This window comes from Sebastes fasciatus, chromosome 16 (assembly GCF_043250625.1).
Source record: "Sebastes fasciatus isolate fSebFas1 chromosome 16, fSebFas1.pri, whole genome shotgun sequence".
Taxonomy (NCBI): domain Eukaryota; kingdom Metazoa; phylum Chordata; class Actinopteri; order Perciformes; family Sebastidae; genus Sebastes; species Sebastes fasciatus.
Window position 1 is genome coordinate 25,267,023 of NC_133810.1, and position 20,233 is coordinate 25,287,255.

The 20,233-nt window shown below is 40.3% G+C and overlaps 1 protein-coding gene across 5 annotated transcripts in view; it reads left to right on the plus strand.

The window, feature by feature from the left end:
* specc1 (sperm antigen with calponin homology and coiled-coil domains 1) overlaps nucleotides 1-20,233 on the plus strand; it is an 82,324-nt gene that overhangs the window by 48,394 nt on the left and 13,697 nt on the right. For 4 of the 5 annotated variants that reach the window (XM_074609880.1, XM_074609879.1, XM_074609882.1 and 1 more), the window contains 7 exons: nucleotides 31-104; nucleotides 1,704-1,879; nucleotides 5,892-6,055; nucleotides 6,564-6,664; nucleotides 6,780-6,855; nucleotides 8,382-8,526; nucleotides 10,743-10,845. In XM_074609880.1, the coding sequence (XP_074465981.1) occupies nucleotides 31-104; nucleotides 1,704-1,879; nucleotides 5,892-6,055; nucleotides 6,564-6,664; nucleotides 6,780-6,855; nucleotides 8,382-8,526; nucleotides 10,743-10,845 (839 nt within the window). Of the gene's footprint in view, nucleotides 1-30; nucleotides 105-1,703; nucleotides 1,880-5,891; nucleotides 6,056-6,562; nucleotides 6,665-6,779; nucleotides 6,856-8,381; nucleotides 8,527-10,742; nucleotides 10,846-20,233 lie in introns of all 5 variants that reach the window. The other variant, XM_074609881.1, reaches the window with a different exon arrangement.

Here is a 20,233-nt window from a genome sequence, read left to right on the forward strand (position 1 = left end):
TTCTCAAAAACCTTGAATTTGTCATTGCAGATCTTGTCAAAAAGCTGGAGGAGCAGAAAGCTGACGCAGACCGACAACTGAAAGTCTTGAGTAGACAGATGAAGGTATGGATGCTTCAATATGCAGACCCATAAAGCTACTTTATAATGTCCGTGGTGCCATGATTTGTTTTTACAAAATCTGAAATTAGAGCAGTTAGGACATCACAGGCTGAAGACACAAGACAGTTGTAAACAAATATGGTTAATATAGAAGAGATTTTCAAAAGTTCAAATTAGGGATGTCATGGTGACTCGCTTGGCTATTTTGAGATCAGATCTGCCTTTGTGGGACGTCTGAAACATACTGTCTCTTTCTTTCTACCGTCAGCCATGTAATAAAGAAATAAATGAAATACTTAACTTCTGACAGAGCTTCTCAGGGCCTTTCTGTGTGGAGTGTGTCAGTAAGGGCATCTGGCGTAAAACCAATGCCAAATCAAATACGCGGATCATAAAAAACGATCTCAGATGATCCGCTGTGGCGACCCCTAACGGGAGCAGCCGATAGACGAACAACAACAACAACAACAGGCAGGTCTTCTGAGCTTTGATGGTAGCTATAGCATGACAGAAATGGCTGAATTAGCAGTGAGTAGCCGTATCATTGTGGTGAAATGAAGAAGTGATTGAGTGATACTCCAAAGATAATTTTGGTTGGAGTATCACTTTAAGGTCAGGATGATGTTCTAGTGCTCTGTTTTTTCTTGTCTTTTTGACAAAATGTTGGACCTTGGAGTCATCTGTCCACTGAGTATTATTCCAGTAGCATCCAGGTGGGCTGTTCAGACAGACAGCTATGTATATTTTTGATATTCTTCCATGAACACCACCTCTGTGTTTTCTCTTAAAAAGCATTATCAAGTGCACCTGATACCACTTTCCTGGTTTTCACTATCACCTAATTGATATTCATTAGTACAGTGCTCTATTTTTGGAGCCTCCTCTCTTTTCTGTCATGTATCTGCATGAGTGTTGATTGATGGACACCCAAGTTCTTAATAGATGCTGAAAAAACATTTGAAGAATTATAAATGTAGTTTAAAAGACAAAAAACAAAACTACAAGGTACTGATCTTTGCCTTTACAACACGAGTAAAGGCATACATTTTTTTCTTTTACTTCAACGGCAAGGGAACTCTCCTGTTCTTTTTTCAGTGTCTTTTGCCTGCTTCAAACCAAAGAGTCCTGCTGTTGTTCTGCCTCCCCTTTGAAGTGTTTTTCTTATTTCTGTCATGTCTTGAGGAGATTTTTAAGTTATTTCTAGCCTGAGGAGTTTTAACAATTACTTCTGAGTTTTTCTAAAATGTGGTTAGTCATCATTTTTTACTTCCACCCGATCTATGTTACAAAGAGTAGACACTGTTGTTAACAAAACGTGGATTGTGATAGTGCAAACTGCCACCGACACCGTCATTATCCTAGAAGTTCATACAGTTTTTCCAGCCGAAACTATAAATGCCAGTGTCTTCAGTAAGTACACGAGAATGTAAAATTGTTTGTGTATCATTTTTATCTATTGTTAGACTTCAATTTAGGAACAATTAATGCCTGTATCCAACTAAATGTAAAGGGTCCACAAACAGTTCCTGTATCAGTATGAATTTGCCTGAATGTGTCTATATCTGTAAACTATACTGTATATCCATATGTTTGTGTCTTTAGGATGAAAAAGAGGAGTGGCGTCGGTTCCAGGCGGACCTCCAGACGGCGGTGGTTGTGGCCAATGACATCAAGGTGGAGGCTCAGCAGGAGCTGCGTACACTCAGGAGGCAGCTTCAGGAGGAGCAGGACCGCAGTGCAAAGCTTTCCACAGACCTTGAAGCCCTGCAGGGTGTCAGGTACCATCTCCACCATACTCCTTTTTTCTCAGTTCCTCCCACTCCACCAATCCCCCCCCCTCCGGCTCCCCTTGTTTAGCATCGGGCTGCAGTTCTTTTCTCTCTGAAACATAATATGAGATACCTGCCAGAGTCTTGCCATATCCCCATCCACTGTTTTATATACAGTAATATATTTTAATTTGAACTCTCAACAATCTTTTGCTGAAGAGGTTTCCAAAATTCCTATCAAAGCAGGATAAAATGTTTACCAGGATGTATTTAGTGTAGATTATTCTTGGTATTTCACATGATCAAATCCTTGGCGTTTAGGTTTCTGGGATTTGGCAGACTCTGGTGGTAAATTAGCAGTCTCCTGCAGTATTTCCCTCTGTGTATTCTACTCCTTTAAGCTGCTGCCCTCTCTGTCTCCCCCTCTTCTACACTGAGCATTGCCCTATAGTAACATTCAAACCTCACACTCCACAACAAACCACAGTATATTTATTAGAGGAAATTATTATTATATAAGAAGGCAGAGAAGTGCTCTACCCACAGATGCTGCTTTGAAGTCTTTTGCAATGCGACATAGAAGCCAGTGTCAATATTTTACGCCAATGTATCATGCTATTTAAGGTTTCATGTAGTGTTGTTGCACTGTGGCCATGCAGTAATGTGACTGATGTACTTATAGAGAGAGTTGCATTGGTCTGTGTGTGGGTATACTGCATATATAAGTGTTTTTGAGCGTGCAAAATGCCATGGTGTTTTTGACAGTGTTGTCCCCTTTCATTATCATGCCAGGTCAATACATCCTGTGGCAAAGTCTGCTTAGATTTGCTACTCTGTTTATCTGTGTGGCCAGTCATGGTATAGTCCTTCAAGCAATCAAATGACCTCGAGATGATTCTACTTTTCAGTCGTACTAAATCACCTCACAAACCTCATGAGAGCAGTTTTAGTGTATAAGAAATTGTAATATTTGGTTCAAAAACCAAATATGTCTATTCAGTTCGTTATATTATTGGTTTTAGACCATGGCTAAATCAGTGAACTTTCCCCAAGATTAGCTGTTACGCTGCGTCCGCTCCCCACCTCCAGCAGCTCCCTGTGATGACCCTGTCAAAGATGTCCCTCTGACAAGCCTCCCTATGTAAAGTCCAGGTGAGTTCCCTGCCCTGTCAGCCCTCTCTCAGCCAGCCTGCCTCTCCCTACCCTATGTGCTGCTGCTGCTGCTGCTGCTGCTGCTGCTGCTGCTGCTGCTGCTGCTGCTGCTGCTGCTCACTCACCTTCTTATCTGTGTTTGGCTTCGTGTTGCTGCTTCAGCCTGTCTGACTCTGTCCGTCTCTCTGTATGCTGGCTGACTGCACCTTCGGGACTATCTTGTACTTCTTTGGTTTGCTTTGCCTGGTTCTTTAAAACCTACCGTTCAAGTAGATGTATCTGGTGCCACCTGCTGTTCTTTGAATGAATAACCCTCCGACTTTGTTTTGGTGAAATAGCAGGATGGTCTGCACGGCATGACTGGATTAAACTCATGCTATGCATCGTGTGCTTCAGATACATTTGTATAGCGTCTTCATCACCGGGTGATTTAGTCATACTAGACATTATAAGTGACCTTATTAATCCTAAGAGGTATGCATGGACAGAGTTTTAAAAAATCCAGAAGTGCCTAGAGGTCTGCTTTTCATAATAATAATAATAAGAAATGTAAGATCTCAAGTTTTGCTGCACATGTACAAATAGTATTTATACAGTAATTAATCTTCCTTCTTCTTTTTCTTTTCAGAATAAGCACCGGAGCCACTTTTGATACCAAGACGGCAGTAGAAGGGCACTAGAGAAGAGCCCTCCACCACTTGAAGACAGTGTTATTGTTGCACTTATTACCTTTCTGTGTCATTCAAAATGTAATTTGGAAACCAGTCTCATTCTAAACCACAGTGACCTGTGTAGATGCAGTGACACCGAGTCTGGCTTCCATTTCTCTACATGTCTTTTTGGAGCCTTTTTAAATAATAATTCTGTATTTTTTTCTTTCTCAATGAATGTATTCTTTGTTTATAAATGTCTTGACCTGTGTTAAAGAAACGCCATTATGTTCGAAAGACTCTCCTTTTCATACTGTGCGAAGCTGATTTGTGCCTTTTTTAGAAAGTTGAGATGGAACAGTAGAGGGTTATAACCTGTTACATAAAGCAACATGAAAAATAGCAGGATAAAGTAGGAAAAAGCCTTGATAAATATTTAGTCAGTGGCAAAGATGAAACCGTTAAGATTTACAGCATTCTGCCAGAAAAAAATCAGACTTATAAGATCAGAAAATCCCCATTTCAAGGCAAACGCAATACAGCAGAATTCGTTTTTTTTGTGCTGGACCTCACGTTTGCTTTTCTTACTATTTCTGTATCCGTCAAATTACTTTCACTTTGACCTTGGTCTGCTTCCTTTTAAACTTGACATTTATGATCTGTTGAAAAAAAAGATTTAAGTTTGGCCTTAGGTCCTGTAATGAAACTGAATGCAGCGTCATATTTAGCCACTAGATGGCACTATGCTACACACGATTACCATACATGCATGTAGGTGACATCAATGTGGACATACCAGTATCATCTGCTCTGTTACTGTTTGTAAATGTATTTTTGATGATTACTATGCTCCTTTTTAAAGCTACAGAGTATTCATTCTTTCTGCCGGATAAAATAACTAGGATGATTTTGATGTCAGCCATGCTGGCAGATCCAGAACACTGCCAAAATTAGATTTTAGGACTGCCACAAACACAAACAGCTGTACCTCGGGGTTATTTTTATACTCTCCTCAAACATACCAAAAGGTTGATGGTCCATTTTAACACAAAGACTAAGAAGACTGTGCTACATGTTCCCTAAAAGGATTATTTTTTCCCTTAAAGCACCACTGTCAGATGATGAGTTGAACTCATTTTCTACCATTCCACTTTTTAGCAACATTACTGACATGTTAAACACATAGACTTTTTTATCTGAACCTCAGAAGCTCTGATACTTGTTGATCAATCTTGAATCACTATGTTAAACATATTTAGATATTTCTTCAGCTATTTCTAATGTATCAGATCCTCAAATGTTGTGATGTCGCTCACTTAAAAAGACGATACGTCACTTACCACCTGGTTGATTTATTTCATCATTGAGCCAAACCCGTACACAATAATCTGTGTTATTGTAGTATAATGACATATTGCAGGATCTCAGGTTCTACTCTACTTCTACTAAAAACTAGTCCAGTTTTTTTATCAGAGATATTCAATTTGTGCATTTTTATCGAAAGCCATATTGCTCTACCAGATGAAAAATTCTCAAAATGTGATACATTTGGATATGCTCAAAAATACCATCTACTAAAAAACGAGATGGTAACTGTGTAATAGGTCATTTTCTGTCTATCGTAAAGCCATCTAATGGACAATACAGTGAATGTGCTGTTAATTTATTGTGCGAAGAAAGACGTAGAAAGACTGGTTTTATGCCTGTGGAAGTATACATAAAAGTGTATCGTATGTGAATAAATGAAATGACACCAGTCCAACTGTGGTTGTGTATCTCTTTCAGTCTTTGGAGGTGAGTTGGGTGCAATGTTTAAGACGCACATTCCTTACTTGTCCTTCATCACTGATAAAGACAGTACAAATCCCCTCACTCTATAGCCCGGAGTCCAATGTTCACCAGGGGCAATGGGTAGAAAGTGTCAGATTTTGTGTTGCAAACTTAAATCTGCAGCTGATCACTGGTTATTGACCGTTCTTTAGTTCAAACTTCAAACCATGATCACATTATTGTGGCGAAACACTGACCAAAGACCCTATTTTAGATGATTCATTTGTACTAATCAGCAGGTAATCTCACAAGATAAACAGTAAAGTGAGGGGGATTGAGTCTAATCTCCGGTTCAAAAATGCACATGCTGTCTCCTCAGATTCTCCTCTCCCCAGGTGTATGTACTGTATATGTGTCTACACTGCAACCCTGTTCATTGTGTCTGTCAGGTCCCAAGGTGACGAGGTGAGGGTGTCCGACTCCGATATCAACAGTCACTGGTGCGGCATCTCCATGATCCCGACCACACCCATCGACGCCAGCGCAGAGGCCGACTTGGAGCCCGGAGCTACTGTCAAATCCCTCATTAAGTCCTTTGATACTGTTGGACAGAGTGAGCACCGAGCATCTCACACACACACACACACACACACACACACACACACACACACACACACACACACACACACACAGAGACACAGACGCACAGGGAATCCCAACACAGCAGTATAACTATAGAGGAGAACAGCTGGTGAGATCTCCAGCGTGCATTTCTGTCATTTCTCTGCAGCAAAGTCATGCGCAGTTCATTGTGTGGGACTGTGTGGCTTGGGCTGACATCTGTGACACTGTCAATAAAAACTAAATATTATAGGCATCATGAAGGTAGACTTTATGGCAGAAGGGTTGTATTGGATTGCATTAGGCTGTAAAGGTGTAAGTGGACACTGAGTATATAATCAAAGAATACATAAACAAGACTAACTAAGAGGCCACAAAAACTGAAGCCTAACCATTGTTTGCCAAACACTTGTGTGTTATTCTCCTCCTGGTTCTAATTTTCTATCTGCCTTTCAGTTCTCTTTGGGTACAATAATGGGGGAAATGACTTGATCTTTCAGATGGACCAGGCCACACAGTCCAAATTCATTCTTCCCCAAGAAGCCTGCTGAGTGGGATTCCTGTACGCACCGCACCTGCTGCTGCTGTCTCCCCTATCCAGGTATACGCCAACATATTTTTCCTTTTACAATGTAAAAACAAAAAAGAAATACTCCCTATAAGTGATTCACTGTTTCAGACTCTGATGTGATGAGTTCTGTTTTATGTTCTTTTAGAGACACACGTATATAAAGCCACTATCAAAGACGTTGGAAAAAAGAATCAACCACGGAGAATTCTCTCATCATCACGGTATGTAACACAGTTTTAGCTGGTGTTTAATTGATATTTATATCCATATTTCATTTAGCTGTCACACTCGAACACATGATGGGCCTCACGCACTGCTTTTAGGTCAATGGACAGCCAGCCAAAGTTACTACTATGAGTCGGTGCCTTTAGACATGAGTAAAGGCTGAAATGTCTACACACAGAGAGTTAAATGATGAGATGAATACAAATATGCGATTATCTGACCTCTGTTGTTTTGTGGGCAGTTTTATGATTTTATTCTTAGAAAGCAAATACTGTAAATGTGGTGACTGAGCTCTTAAAATGTCTGCATCTACAGTCAACAGCTGTTCCAGCTGCTTCCTTGATGAGTTGACTGAGAAACATACATTAATCTTGAGCATCACAGCACTGAAAGGATTTTGGTAACAATTTATGCGACATTATGTCTATAATGCATTATAAACATACTTATTATGTGTTATAATATACTTAAAGCACTGTATCAGCACTCATAAATATTCATAATGCTTTATAACAATAATTATAACACATTATAAAACATTTTATAATGACTTATAAGGTCAAGTATCATAATACTTCATAACTGCTGGTCACTAACTAACATGTTTTTTGCAAGGACCATAGTGTATTATTATTCCCATAGTTGCAATACCTTATAATCTTTTTATGATGCATTATAATCACGGTTATAATGCATTATAATAAAGTGGTCATTGTTTGCTTTAAGTAAAGTGAAAAAATATAATTAAATCTATCCAAGAACACACAAAACATAGTCAAATAAATTTCCACTTTACTTAAATCAAACAATGACCCCTTAGAGTAATTTATAATCACATTATGATACATTATAACAGTGATAATAAATGCATTATAAAAGGATTATAATGTATTAAAACTATGGGAATTATAATACACCATGACCCTTGCAAAGAAACATGTCAGTGAGTGTCCAGCAATTATGAAGTATCGTGATACTTGACCTTATAAGTCTTTATAGAATGCTTTGTATTGTGTTATGACTATTGTAATAAAGCATTATGCATATGTATGAATGCTGCCAACTATAATTATACAGTGCTTTTAGCAGATTATAATGCATTATAAGTATGTCAATAATGCTTTATAGACATGGGCATCATAGAAAGTGTCACCATGTTGGGCGCTATTGCAGTAAAACATCACTTCACGCCTTTTTTCTCAAACTGAAACGCCACTACTCATTGCTTTTCAGGTGTGTCTACACCTACTGGCTACAGTTTAGACTTGCTCAGGCAAGACAGAGGCCCTCAGGCAGGGGTATTTTGAGTATTTTGAAGACTAGGCTGAAAACTAAATCAACTCTCAGTCAGGACCCCTGGACCGTACAGTGACATTTCTTTGTAGATTTGAAAAATCTGAAACTTTTTATTATCAGTCCTATAGTTACGTGTGTGAATTTGCTTTCCATATCAAGTATATTATGATCCCTCTTTTCTGACCCCCTCTTCACATTCTCTTTCCTGCATCCTTCACTCCCACAGATAAGTTGTCGGGCTACGGGGACGACCTGAAACCTAGCAGCCTAATGAGGAAGAGCCCTTCTCTAGAGTCTGTAATCAAACCTCCCGCCTCTTTCAGCAGCCGCACAGGATCCTTCAGCTACAACCGAGGCAACAGCAAGCTCAGGTGGGCTTACCCAAACGATTGTGTCTGATACACTGTGAGATAATTCCACTTGTTTAGCTGTGCAGGTTTCATTGGAACTAGTGAAATAACATTAACAACCTCCCTTACTTTGGAAACAGCAAAACAAACTGTTTCCTTTAGTTAAAGTGTAGTAAATGTCAGTTTATATAATGACATCTCTACATGCAACATGAGGGTTGGTTGTAATTCAAAGGAAATCAGACGGAATTGCAAATTGAATATTGTGAAACCAGGTTTGTTCTGAGTTCGTGCTGTCTGTAATACATACGCAAACATGCGGTTTCAGTTCTGCATTTTTGTGAAACAGAAGTTCCTCCTTAATAATCATTCAATTTTACAGCACCTTTCAAAACAAGGTTACGAAGTGCTTTACAATAAAAGCATGATAAAAACAATTAACACCCAGAACTTAATATCTAAAATTAAATCATATAAATACAAAATAAAATCACATAAATAGTTACAACAATGCACCATCACTTAAGGAAAAGCCATAAATAAAAGTGAGTCTTAAGAAGACATTTAATCCTTTAAATCAATACTGAGTTTGCCTGCATGAATCCTCAGGCAGGGAGTTCCACAGCTGAGGGGCCCGGACAGCAAAAGCCCGGTCACCTTAAGACCCCTGATAACAGGTTTTGGTGTTAATGTAACACCAAATGTGTTACATTGCGACCTTGTAGGCCACAACATATTCTACTGCAACTCAACTTTAAATATTTAAGTCCCAGTTGAGAGACTTTAAAGTTGTACAACTTTTATTGCCAACAGTGTTGACACAGATGGCTTACACACAGCAATGGGAGTGTCCGCTTATCAGAAAGGGAAGAGAGACAGATGTCGAACAAACATGCGTTCATCTCCTGACCTCTGGCATTACAGGTTGCAGTTTTCTCGTACAGACCGCCCCTCTCACACTCAAAAATGACCAATTGTAGGACTCCATTAAGTCAGACCCATGTTCAACTACCACTGCAGCAGGTTGCATTTGAAGTAGATGACTCAGTGTTTTAGTTTACATTTACATGTTGTGAGAGGGTAAAGTTTGTTGAAGCAGTCAAATACTTGGTTATCACACTGGACAACACCCTCAGCTTCAACCAGTGTCAGTGTCTGTCCAGTCACACCTCCTCTTCCTCTGGTATCATGTCATTATCATTATTAATGTAAATGCTTGTCACTGTATTGCAGACCTTTGCGCAGGCCTTCTATCTCAAACAACAGATCAGCAGCAGCACATTACCGTGTTTGGTATGATTTCAGGGTTATGATAAAGCCGCGCTATCACTTCCGATAAATGCACACACTCTCCACCCCCGCAATATTTGTTTGGACAGGGTCTTGTTGCATTTTGCCTCGCGGTGCCTCAAACAGAGAAATAATGAATTTAACAGCAGCGCTGCCGTGACGTGTGAAATGTTTACCATGCTCAGAGCAACGACCGTGTCTCGTGCTCTTCCCATGGCCTCAGCTCCAGCACAAACCCCAGGGAGCGGACCCTCTGAATAATACTGCAGTATTAATCTGTTGTCCTCTCATAATTTCTGTGTCTTATAATAGTGCAGTCAGTATAGTGTATATAAATATGTGAGCATGGATAATGGGGAAATTAGGGAGGGATGCCAAAAAAAGCATATGCTAAAGCTTTAAATCTCACACTTCAAGCCAAACTGAACACTCTGAGCTGTATGTAGTTGGCTTCACTCCAAAGTAATCTTGACCCAACTCTGGTCCCTAACACAAATACACTGAACTGCAAAGACGCTTCGTTCTTGTAATGATAATACAGCATCAAGTAATAGAGTTCCATTTGCTGATGGAAATCCTGCTAGGGAACATTTGGAAATTATATAAACTATGTAGGAAAGTAAAGGAGTATCAAAGAATTGTATAAATGGATCACTTTAATTCTTTGATACTAGAATGTTTTTTTCATTTTCTCCATCCAGCAAAAATGCTTATTCAACACATTCTTATACTACTGTATGAGATGTACAGAGCATGCATAATTATGTTTACTTCATGTCCATGTGCATTCAAGTTTGTGTGTGGTCGTGAAGATATTAACAGTTTTATGGAGTACTCAAACACTACACTTATCGTACTCCAAATGACTCACTGTAACCATCCCTCTCTCTCTCTCTCTCTCTCTCTCTCTGTGCGTGTGATTTCGCTTCGTGTTTCCCTGGTGACAGTGTGGAAAGAAAGGACCCCTTGGCTGCTCTGGCGCGAGAGTATGGAGGATCTAAGAGAAACGCTCTACTGAAGTGGTGCCAGAAGAAAACAGAAGGCTATCCGGTAGGGATCACAGGCCAGAGTCCTCTCTCAAATACAAGACGTGCTCCATTCACTTTCACACTCTGCTTTTCTCTGCATCTTTGTCCGGCAGTTTTATTTCAGTCTCACACATCATGTTTTCATTTAAAAGTGAGATGACAGCTCCCACTCCCTCTCCTTTATATTGCATCGGTCTGTCTATGCCCTCGGGATCGGTAGTTATCTCATTTTTTTTTGTCAGCCATCACTGAGGTGTTAGAGCATAGTGGCACATTACTGTGTTTGCAGACACACCATTCACCCACCTGTCATCTCACTGGGGGTATGAAGTCACTGTGGCACAGAGGTAATGGAAACAATGATGCAAAGCACTCAGTGTTACAGATACACTGGATTTATACATGTATGTGTATTTATATAGCCCTGCTTGTTCTCATGCATGTCCAGTTGTTTATGCATTGTTATTGTGTTGTGTCCCCATCTGTGTTCCCTGTGTCCATGGAGCCAAGTGCTGGCAATCACCTGGCTTAGCTGCTCCCCTAATACCCAGTTTAAGGAGCCCATTAAGCCCAGTAGGATTAGAGATTTGTAATCATCGTGTTTGTGTGCCAGCATGCCAGCTAGCTAATTCTAAAACTCTTACCAGCAGGCCGACTGGTCCCAACCTGTAAACTCTACAAGAGTGAAGATTAATTAAACATAAATTACTTCTTCTGTCCTGTTTATGGTCCATCTAATACTACGTAGCTCTGGCTTGACCAAGTATGAAAAGGCACAGGCAATGAAAACCGCTAAAAATAGACCCAGCCTTCCCAGTGATAAATGTTCTTAATAAATGGATGGGTTGTCAGATCAATAGTTCCTATTTCTCAAGCACAATGCTGCTCAGTGAACTTTGAGTCACCCTCCCTTCATCTGACGCTTGATGGTCACACGGGGTGCGTGTTGGTAAAACAAACACAGCAGATCCTCTGTGATGGAAATATCAGACCAGATGAGATACAACTGCTGTTGACCTGCAGACAGTCTGATAAGATGCTGGACTTGTATACAGACTGTCATGGCTCACATTGTTTAGATTCCTTTGTTTGACATATTTGTGCAGCAGGAGCTTAACGATACTGGCATGGCAAGGTCACTGGTCTAGTACCCATTTCCACTACCAGCTGCGTGCTTATGGGATAAAAGTTTTACATCAGAACTTCGATTGAAAATGCTACAGAGGAAACTAATGAAAACCGAGACAGTTACTAACAAGCAAACAACAACAAGACACTGTAGTGTAAAGTAATGCAGCTCATTCAAAAAGACAGGGTGTTAAAAGCAAGTTTTTAAAAGGGATTGAATAGGCTTAACAAAGTCATGCAGTCTGATGTCTTCAGGCAGTTTGTCCTCATAGGAAGACCTACACTCTGTGTAAGTTGCCCTGCATAGGAGCACCAGCTAAAAGTCAGTGGTGGAAGAAGTACTCAGATCCTTTGCTTAAGTAAATGTAGTAATACAACTAGGGATGCACCGATCCGACTTTTTTAGTCCCGAAACCGATAGCGATACCTGGGCTTTGGGTATCGACCAATACCAAGTACTGATCTGATATCGGTGTTTAATTAATGAGCTGTGGAATTGACTGGCATCATTCATTTATGCGTAAGGCAACATCAGTCTTGACTTAAACATTGCTTTCTTAACTTTGTAAAACAAAATGTAACAAATAAATACATAGATGACATAACATAAACTTACTGAATTGTTATTTATTATTAAAATAATAAATCGTACATCAGCAACTTGGCAAAAAAAATCTTCAACATTAACAGGAATTACAATTCAGGTGTAAACATTTTGTAATGCAGCAAACAAATTGGTCAAACCTTAACAGGAATTAAAATTCTAGTATATAATGTATATTGTATATAAATATGGAATTGAATAGATCGGCCCCATCGTCACCGATATCCGATCCCGCTATTTGAGTCGGTATCGGCCCGATATCTGATCCGGTATCGGTGCATCCCTAAATATAACAATGTGAACTCGCTATGTTAAAAGTAATAGTCCTGCATTTAGAATTTTACTTAATAAAAGTACAGAACTATAATCTGCTAAATGTATCAAAAGTAAAAGTATTAATTGTGTAGAATCACCCCTTTCCGATATGTTATATTATATATTATAAGGCTCACATTTGAGAAGTTGGAACCAGAGAAGGTTTGGCATTTTTGCCTGCTGAAAGAGTTAAATGATTACTGGATTATCAAAATTGTTGACGATTTATTTTCTATTGATCGATTAATAATGCTATTATTGAGTGATTGAGCCACTTTTAAAGTACTACTACTTGTTTAATCTACAAACCTGTATGTTAGTAAGTGCTCAAAGTGCTCAACATTTAACTTAAGTATAGTATTTGAGTCAATGTTCTTAAATACTTTCCACTGCTGCTTAAATGTAAATTGACTCTCGTTAAATAGTATCCCAGATGGAATTTCAAATCTCAGTTCAGTTCAGGACAATTGGGTCCAGCGACATGAAACCCTTAATGGAGCCTCGTTCCCATTTAAGTATGGAACCTATGATCCCCTCTCACAAAGGGCTTAGCAGCACAGTGTGATTATTTGCAAGTATCAGGAATGCAGTAAGAAGATTTGGCTACTAGGGGAGTTTCAGTCTGTGGCGTAATCAGTCCCCTCCTGTAGTAACTGGTCTTGATTCGAACTGTGATCCTTTGTGTTTGTGCATTTTCTCCATGTGTTTTATGTGCCTGACCTGTAATTGGATTCATTCACACACCATTAGGCAGTTAACCTTAAAAATGTCTATTTTTTAGAACAAGTGTGACTGCGCTTAACTGTATTGCCTTAAGAGCATTTGATCATGATGCATATCTATTTGCATAGCTGATGAATATCTGTTTCCGGCGAACTTGTAGAAGTTTTTCACAACCCTGTTTGTCTAAAGGAAATTAATAGTGTTTTGATATCTGTCCATCAGACCAAGTTAACATGGAACTTCTTAACATTATGTAATACACTGAATATACTGTGCAGAATGTGAGGTGCAGTACACTATACAACTGTTAATCAGCATCAAGCACAAATGGGGAGAGCAAGACAAGCAGATGGGTTAAAGATTCACTTATACTTTGAAGACATCTGAGACGTAGAGTGAGCAAAAGGGCAGGACCTTAGATTCAAACAATTTCCGAAATATTTTGAACATTAATTTCCCAGCGGAGATACACGAGAGCGGCTGTTTTTGACCTCTTGGGATTATTGTTTTTTCTAGTGAATTACCACTACACAATGATTTCCTCTTTTCTAGGACGCGTGGATATGTACTATATATTTGCATGTATCAGACATAGAGGGTTTTTGCATCACTTACTGTAAGTGGAGGCCAGTTAAGTGCTCTGCACCACAACATATGTGACCACAGGCCCACGCTCGAGTCTCATAGCGAGCTGAGGGGAAAGGTTGCTGTCAGAGGACGTGTTGCGCTTCATATGTCTGGTGAAAGGTCAGGCTGTTGCAGTGTTATGAGGCGTCCGTCCACGTGAAAGCCACTAATTACAGACCTAATGCCCAGAGACGGACTGATCTGTCACACAGTATGTAGCTCCAGGACAGGAGACTACGACGAACGTCTGAAATACAGCGACATCCAGGTTGCCTGTTATGCTCGTCTTCTGCTCTGATAAAGGTTATTGAGGTTTAGTTTTATCAATACATCCACATGCATTTTGCAGTGCCTCTCTTCTCTGCTGTGGACTAAGGTCAAAGAGGTAATAACTCAACACTGATTGGCTCTTTTAGTACAGAGTCTCCCAGTTGTAATTTATGCTTTGCCACTTCAGGCTACATAATTAATGGTCACTTTGAAGAGGCAGCTCAGACCATAGCTGTTCACTTTCATAACAAGATCTTATATCAGGCTCATCTGCCAGCGCGGAGCCAGAAAAGCCGTTGTGTGAAAACGGGGACAAAGCCCATGGGAGGGTCAGCCCCGTGCCAGTTGTTATTACAGTCCTATTGTTGGCTGGGCTTTTGGTCAAACAGCAGCCTAATTAAAGTGAAACAGAAAACGGGAGCTATTGTGAGCACGCCGGGAGGTAATTCGATGTTTAGGTGCAAATAGCTGCCGAGGGCACAGCAAACCTGTTTGATTATAGCTGCACACAAAGCCTGATGTCACACTTAGCCCGTTTGCTGTGATCAATAAAGGGATGGGAAAGGTGAGTGCCTGTAATCATCGCTTGGAGAAGATTAAATTAGATGTGGGTTGTGATGGATTAAAACATCTCACCTTGATTGTTGTTTCATATCAGGTAACATGTGGTTCTGCAAATGCATGTGTTTCTGCCTTTTTAATGCATACAGGTGACACGGAAAACAACCCATGATGAAAGCGGTAACCATGGCCTTAAATCATGCATCCAGTCGAGCCACGTGTGTATGTCTGTGTCTATGTATGGGCGTGTGTGTAGTCTGCCATATGGATCTTGTCCCTGGACAGCTAACATGGTTAGAGAAAGAAAAAGGGAAAACATGGCAAATGCATATAAACGAGAGTAAGAGTAGGATGGCTGCTATCACCATGGAGAGGAGAACTTAAACCCCTGAGGGAGAAGTGTTGCGTGTGAAGGGGTGTGTTCACCCACCAGCTGCTTCCATACCCCAGTAACGCAGAGGTCCTTAGAGCAGTTGAATACCTGACCTGTGTTTAACTCTCAGCATAGGGTAACATGTGAGTCCAGACAGGCTCCGACACTTTTAATGTCAGATTCTGGGAAGCACAGATCGATCAGTGAGGACCTTGAGCTCACGCTGATTGACTCTGCCCTGTGGGAGAGACTGAAGGGGCCTCTCACAGGAAATTTGTATTCACAAGGGATCCTGTGCATGTCAGCGCTGGATTGGACACAGACTTGAAACACAAGACCGCTTTTATACAACTTCTGTCACACTGGTTTTCAAGGCAATTTGTAAGATGTGACTCAAATGAGCACGTTGCTGTACGGCCTGTACCTGGACGTTTTGTGACTTCCATGTATGTGTGACTTTTTCCTGCTCTCCATCTCGAAGTCTTTACATTGTTTAAAAGGAAATTGTTGTTGGATAGATGCCCGATTACAAGGCATTGTGACAACAAAGCATCGTTTGCATATCTAGTTTAGAAGTTTTCAATAGCAAAATCTCATATTTTTGTGTCAAAACTTTTGACACACGTCTTGCAAAATTTCCACACATTTGTTGTGTTGTATTTAGAAGCAAAATGTCTACTTGTTGTCGTTCCAGTTTTACAAAAGTGGCCCCGTTCACTAAGCAGTGGCTTTCTTGAATGTGTGGTCTGTTGGAGAACACTCTAAGCCTCCTACTGTATATTTATCAGGCTCTTTGATGTCTTAATTTAGGACAGCTCCGGACACTTTTTAAAACTTTTTTTTCTCTCAATTAACCATAGAGGCCAAGCAAAAATAAATAAGTTGTTTGTTCAAGATGGGAACAATGAGCAAAGGCTCTGAACATTAGGCTCAGCTGGGCCTGACAGAGCACAGCTCATCCGGCCACGTCTGGGAAACTCACTCACACACGCACAAAGCCATTGAAGAGACAGGAATGGACCCCCAGGCGAGTGTGGAATGGAGGTCAGACATCGAGGAGGGGAAGAGGGTCGGAGTTCAAAGAGTAACCCTTACTGCAGGTGCTAATAATGTAATAATAATAAGTATGCGGTGAGTGAGATCATAAGTGTAAAATAACAGATTACAATTGGGGCTCACTGCAATTGAACATGACTGAAATATTTTAATAAATGTAATAAACAATGTCTTGGTCAGATAACAATAAAAAACAGTGACTGTCCAGCTTACTTTGAAAGGAAGTCCTTGGTATAGGATGGCAGTCTGGAAAATGTCTGAGACACTCTGATTGTAAAATTGAAAAATCCTTTATTAAGAAATGGATAACACTAACGCGTTTCGACTCAACAAGTCTTCCTCACGGTGAAGGACATTTTCCAGACTAGTTCAGCACTCCCAATGTTTTCTTCAAAATCTGGGTCAAATTTGATTATAAACATGCTTGAGGCTGTCTGTGCTTAAGTGGAAAAAAAACATACTGAGTAACCCTTGACATGTAATAAGTGGTTGTGCTAAGTGGTTATGTCTGATTTTAATACTTTGAATCAGATGAGAACATTGATATCAAGTACCGAGAGAGGTCCAGGATGTGTTTAGCCTAGCTCTGGCTAGAGGCAGGGGGATCACTTTTTAACACAATACACTGGTGATCATAGATACAAAGTTTTAAAATTGGAAGGACATATTGAATCTAAGAGTGAAAATGTAATTGATTGTACAGCTATATAGCAATTTTTAAATCACAGTATTTGTTAAAGGTAAAATGTGTGTCAAAATACCATTTTAAATTAAATATTGTTGTGCAGCAGAGATGTCCTGGCCTCATGTTCTACAGACTTAAGAAGAAAAAGACTTAAGAAAACATCTTTGTTTGGTACAGATCACCGCAAACAAAATCTTACCATGATCATTTTAATATGTTTATCAATGAAAATAAGAATAATAATGTAAAATGTATCATTCCCTCCAGTATCGCAAGTCACATCGCAATTGCAATATCAGTCAAAATAATCAAATTTACATAGTTTTTTCAAAATTGCACCTACGGCTAGGGCAGCTGTACGACATGATTGATGTAAATTTAGAGTGGAAATCTAACAGTGACCTACTGTGTTATGCTTATACTGTATATTGCAATGCTTTTTAGGAGTCATAATAACATTTGTTCCCATTATCCCAACAGCCAAATGTTTCTTTTCACAGTAATTTACCGCTTACTGCTGAGAATCTCACTGAAATACAGTAGAGATACTGTAAATTGTACGGTAGCTTACTGGCGAAATTGCTTCCAGTAATTTTACAGTAAAAGGTTTACAGTGTGGTTATGGATGGCTCAGAGATCTCTTTCAATATCAGATAAGTGAACATTTTCAGTCGAAGGCAGATCTGTCATAAAGCATCAGTACAGTTGACCTGTGTGCTCTTGTGCCCTCTTTATCCTGCCTTGTGTGCAGAATAAGTCCATTAAATCGTATGTAGAGACGGGCTGAATCTATGGAGAGCAGCACTCCCCAGCTCCACCAGCTCTGTGACCTTCCTTGTTGCCCTGTCTTTATCTCCAGCCTGCCTGGGCTTTCAGCCTGTCATTGCTCATGACTATGATTCATTGCATAGTACATTAGGACGTTCTTCCCCTCTCTGCCTCTCCCTCCATTTCAAAATTTCTCATCCTCATTTTTGTTGTCTTTTCTTTCTCTCTTCTTATTTACTCTCTTTCTTTCATTTTTGTGTTTTCCTCACATTTCATTCTCGGTCGTTTGTCTTCTTGTTGCCCTATTCATTCAGTCGAGGTGAGGTAGAGAGATTCTGTGACAGGAAATATACTGATACTAGCTCATCAGTCAGACGACTCTCTCAGGCTTGATGTCTCCTGCTTTCACCCTTTAGACTAATGGCTTTTTAACAAACTGTGCGCATGTGTGTGTGTGTGTCACAGTTATCCTCCATCCCTCCCTGCCCGCTCGCTGCACATCACATTCGTGCTTTGGTGTTTTTTACATTTTTGATCTGAGAGTGAGAGCTCAATATTGCAATAATGGCACGTTGTCATCTGGTTGTCGGGTGTCATGAAAGCATGACAGCAGAGGGTCTTTAGTCCATGCCACTGGATGTGACACCAGTCCAGCAGCGTTTACATGTGGCAGCAGAGAGCGCACACTTAACTTGCATTGCTGCACACAGTGTTAAACTGCTGTCGGTGTGGTGTGTAGTGCCTGGCTCGTGTCCAGCCCATCTGTGAATTCCATTTCCAAATGGTTTACAGCAGAGAGGATATGACATCCTTGGTCTTTAATACCCTCTCCAGCTTAAGTCACATGTAGGTCTGAAATGATTACTCGATTAATTAGGTGATTGACGGAAAAAAAAAAATTAAATATTTTGATAATCGATTAATCATTTAAGTAATTTTTATTCAAGCAAAATGCTTGACATTCACTTTTTTCCAGCTTCTCCACTGTGAGGATTTGTTGCTTTTGTGTTTACTATAATTGTAAACTGTAGTGGACTGGTGTGCCAACAAAACAACTTATTTGGAGACATTTTTCACTCTTTTCTGACTTGATAGTAAGAAATAATCATTAGTTGCAGCCCTAGTTTTTTTCATGTGAACTAAAGAAAGAAGTAAAAATATTACATTAAATCTACACAAACTTTCCACCACGTTTTAAACTTTCCACTAGCAGTTTCTACATTGGCTGCTAATGTTTTTGCTGCCTGCTTTTTGTGACATCAGCAAGATCTTTCAAATATTGTCTTTTTTAAAGTGTGCACCATTATCTGAGAAAATGTAGCTGAGAATCGGTGCTCGGGGCATGGGGCCACTCTAGTCTTCAAAAGAACAGCTGTGTCGGCATTTTTTAACCTGATGAAATTTTCCCGGCTCTTTCACTCATAATTTAACTACCGATGCTTTCGTAGATCTTATCTGCTTCCCACTTGGAGGCCGATCAAAGCAAATATACAGTACACAGATCAACTTGACATTATCTCTTTTATTTTTTCCATGTTCAGTCCTCTCTCTGTACAAACCCCTGCTTCTCACTCATACTCTCTTTCTCTGAGCCCTAAAAAGCGACGGCTCGGCCTTTTGTGCCGAGCGAGACGCTTCCTGTCGCTTGATGCTGTGTTTGCTTTTCCGAGCCGGCTCCCAGAGAGCTGTTGTTGTCCGCTGCTGTTTTAGCATTCATGCCTTTCCCCTCTCTTTCTACCCTGAACAAGTCCCAACCCCCACACCCAGCCCCTTTCCTCTCCCTCTCCCTCTCCCACTCCCACCCCCACTCCCACCCCGAACTCTAACCTCCCTGCCCCGGCTTGAATTAGGACATGTGTTCTCCTCAGATCACCCAGACACACATATACAAACTGCACTCTGCAACCTCTCTTATCATCTTATTTGTCATTGTCTATCTTGGTCTTGCAGTCTCTGGGGTCTGATTACCCCATTTCACTCTGTGCGTGTGTGTCAGTCTGCACATACATCTCACACACACACACATACACACAAACGCACACACACACACAGTGCTAATAGTGCAGCTGATGAGCCAGCTAAGAGAGAGAAGGGGGGAGTTATGAGAGGAATGTGAGCTGACATGACTGCACAGGTCTGCCCCCCAGACATAATAAACAGGCAGTGACTGATGGAGAGGAGACTCGTGCATCCAAAGACCCTCACTCTCAGCCTCTATTATACCATCAAAGCATTAGATGTTATCGGCAAAATAGAGGTCATTCTTGGGACAGATGTAAAACGTTGCTGTGAATTCATGC